At 36.1% G+C, this 3,187-nt stretch overlaps 2 protein-coding genes across 2 annotated transcripts; both read right to left on the reverse strand.

Annotated features, from left to right (window-relative positions):
• Positions 1–1,213: 1,213 nt before the first annotated feature.
• On the reverse strand, positions 1,214–1,963 carry LOC131597952 (uncharacterized). The gene has a single exon (XM_058870609.1). The coding sequence runs from the start codon at positions 1,961–1,963 to the stop codon at positions 1,214–1,216; it is 750 nt and encodes a 249-aa protein (XP_058726592.1).
• A 23-nt stretch (positions 1,964–1,986) lies between these two features.
• On the reverse strand, positions 1,987–2,911 carry LOC131597953 (uncharacterized). The gene is made up of 4 exons (XM_058870610.1): positions 2,738–2,911; positions 2,511–2,632; positions 2,195–2,390; positions 1,987–2,088 (listed from the first exon to the last, which is right to left on the reverse strand). The coding sequence occupies exons 1-4, from the start codon at positions 2,909–2,911 to the stop codon at positions 1,987–1,989; spliced, it is 594 nt and encodes a 197-aa protein (XP_058726593.1).
• Positions 2,912–3,187: the final 276 nt, after the last annotated feature.

A 3,187-nucleotide genomic window follows, 5' to 3' on the forward strand; every position in this document is an offset into this window, starting at 1 on the left:
AAGAACGGGAAGAACCGATAAAAAATAGAGTGAGTTGAAAAGACGGACTTATAATTCCCGAAGAACGGAAGAACCGTTCAACAGTAAAGTTGGAAAGATGGGACTTTTAATTACAAAATAACGGAAGAACCATTCAAAAGTAAAGTTTGAAAGACCAGATTTATAATACTGGAATCATTTCTAAGGTACTTAAAAAATGAAAATGAAAACTCATTAAAACCAAAACAGTAACAAACAAACCACGTCAATGAACCACATACAATCACTGTATAATTTATCTATTCTCTTTTCAGCCTATTACAAAAATTAATTGCACTTTGATTACAAAAATTGTAATTACATCTGTATTAACTCTATTTCTTACATACCCTACCATTGTACTTACAAAAATGACAGAAATCAAATAAAAATAATGATTTGAAAACGCTGATGGCAGTTTTTTCCTTGTTCAAATGAGTTTTGATGAGTTTTGATGAAAATCCTAACAAAATACATAAATGTAGAAAATTAAACCAAGACGTCAGTTCGGATGATGCTTGATCTCTTTCCACCATCGTATCTAAACAACATAAGACCAAAATAATAAAAAAAAAACTCATCAAAATCAAAACAATAACAAATTACAAAAATTGCACTTTCGTCTGATTATAAAAATTATACCTAATTTTTTAAACAGACCACAGGTTTGGCATGTTTGAGTATTTTGTGCGAAAGAAAATGATATAGAGAGACACATATGAAGGGTTATAAATATTAGAGTCATGATGAATTGGATGGTTGAAATATTAATGGGTACATAATAGTTAACTTTTCATTTGTGTAACTGTTGCATGTGTAATTGCTGGAAAGTGGAAGGTTGAGGGAAGTAAATATCAGTAATTGGTGGAAGGTGGAGGGAGAGAAGTTGAGAAATAAGCAGCGATGTGGAGGCTCCAAAGTATAAAATTCTCTTCTCACATGAAGTTACTTGGCAGAACCACATAGAAAGTTCAAAAAGATAGAACTTTCTTATATTATAGATATGTTATTTTTAGTATAAATACACTATATATTTAAAAAACGAGTTTAAATTAAAAATATTAAAATAATCAAATCTCTATTACTTTTATTTTTTTAATAGGCAATGAGATTATAAAAGGAGTATAAGAGGTACTCCAACCTATTACAACGAGGAAAACTCCTACATCTCAAAACAAGAGAGGGGTGGAATATTTCAGGTGTGGAAGTTACAAAGATCCCTTAACTTATAATAAGAGAGAAGCCACGACCAAGAACTAAAAATAACCTCTGACATGCATTCTCTGAAACTTAAAGAGTCATTAATAAAAATGATTGTGTTCCTTCTATTCCAAATACACCACGCTGTTGCCAACCAAATGACCGAGACCACAATATTCTTTTCTTTATTCTTCAGCTTCTCCGCAATACTAAAAAACCCCTCAAACTCCTCCAAAGTTAAATCATCAAACGAACCAATCAACTCATAAACTTTCCTCCAAATGTTAGAAACAACACTGCAGCCCCCTAATATATGCGGTAAGCATTCAACCTCCATCAAACAAAAGACACAAAGATGATCACAAGGGTCTAAAAACATTCCACTATTTATTAATTGATCCTTAGTTGCGAGTATATTATGAATCACCTTCCACCCGAAGAAAAGTATTTTTGGAGGAGCTTTAATCTTCCATAAAAATGCAGCAGCTTTGGCGATAATGGCGCTAATTGTAGGGTCAGACAGCTCTGGTTTAAACCAGTCATAACAGGACTTAACTATGAACACGCCTTCCGCGTTGCAGTTCCATGCAAAGGCATCCACAACATTAGCCAAAGGGACGATATGCTGAATATTATCACTCAGTTCCTGCCACAAAAACTCAGAATTGCTGCCCCTAACACAGAAGGAGGCAACACTATTCCAGACCCAACCTACCGCGCTAAAATTCCCAGCCTGAGCTACCATAATGGTATCGTCATGAGCCAGCACTAACAACTCCGTGAACTCTTGCGCCAATGGCTAATTTCCGGCCTAGGTCCCGTACCAAAAAGGAATGTCTGAACCGTTACCAACCTTGGATGAAACAACACCTGGAAAATTGTGATTCAACAGAGAAACATAATTTTCAAATAATAGGATATCCCTCCACCATAGAGAGTCTCTCTTTGATATCACGGAAACGTCACGAACAAAAACCTTATTTTTAATGTTTCTGTATCTAGAAACAAGAATGCCCCGCCACACCGCTTCATCTTCTATCAAAATCCTCCACTTCCATTTACTCAACAATGCCATATTCATAACCTTCATATTCTTGATTCCCAAGCCTCCTTTTTCCCGAGTTTTGCACACGGTGTCCCAACTCACCCAATGAACAGTCCTTTTAAACTCGCTACCATTCCAAAGGAAATTAGATTGGATAGCACGCATTTCTTTAATGATTTTTTTGGGCGCTTTGTAAAATGAAAGGGATTAAACGGGGATGACGTTTAACACAGATTTGATTAAACACAGGCGCCTCGCTATGTTGAGATCAATACCTTTCCAAACATCCAATCTTTGTCTTAACATAATGATCAAGTCTTTCCATATTGCAAGCTTCCTCGGGTTACCACCCACTTTAACACCTAGGTACTTAAAAGGAAGCATGTCAACTTTACAAGCGAGAAAAGAGGAAGCCACTTCAAGGAAACCTTCTCACACATTAACACCATAAATGTTACTTTTATTGAAATTTACCTGCAACCCCGACATTATCTCATAGGCCCTTAGAATAACCTTCATGGTCCACAAATTCGTGGTGTCTCCTTCCGCTACCATGACAGTATCATCCGCAAATTGTAAAATATTCACATTCTCATCCTCGTTAATCTTGAAGCCCCCAAAATCACCATTTGCAATAGTCTTTTTCATTAACACCGTTAGAACCTCCGAAACCAACACAAACAAAAAACGGGACAAAGGGTCGCCTTGTCGAAGACCTTTCTCAACCTTAAAATCCTAAGTTATTCTACCGTTGATAATTACAGACATCTAACTAGAGAATATGCATCCCTCCATCCACGACAACCATTTAGCGCCAAACCCCATTCTAGCTAGAACAAATCTTTAAAAATTCCAACTCACTCGATCATAAGCTTTTTCAAAATCAATTTTTAACACCACACAACTTCTCTTTTCTCTAGGGGC

This window comes from Vicia villosa, linkage group LG4 (genome assembly GCF_029867415.1).
Source record: "Vicia villosa cultivar HV-30 ecotype Madison, WI linkage group LG4, Vvil1.0, whole genome shotgun sequence".
Lineage (NCBI taxonomy): Eukaryota > Viridiplantae > Streptophyta > Magnoliopsida > Fabales > Fabaceae > Vicia > Vicia villosa.

Bases quoted from the DNA above. Each gene is read 5' to 3' on its own strand.
- LOC131597953 (XM_058870610.1), bottom strand. From the start codon at position 2,911: ATGAAAAAGACTATTGCAAATGGTGATTTTGGGGGCTTCAAGATTAAC. The intron at 2,391-2,510 runs GTGTTTAATCAA...TTGGAATGGTAG, and splicing joins CTCAACATAGCGAGGCGCCT to CGAGTTTAAAAGGACTGTTC. The intron at 2,089-2,194 runs GTTTTTGTTCGT...ACAATTTTCCAG, and splicing joins ACAGAAACATTAAAAATAAG to GTGTTGTTTCATCCAAGGTT.
- LOC131597952 (XM_058870609.1), bottom strand. From the start codon at position 1,963: ATGGTAGCTCAGGCTGGGAATTTTAGCGCGGTAGGTTGGGTCTGGAAT.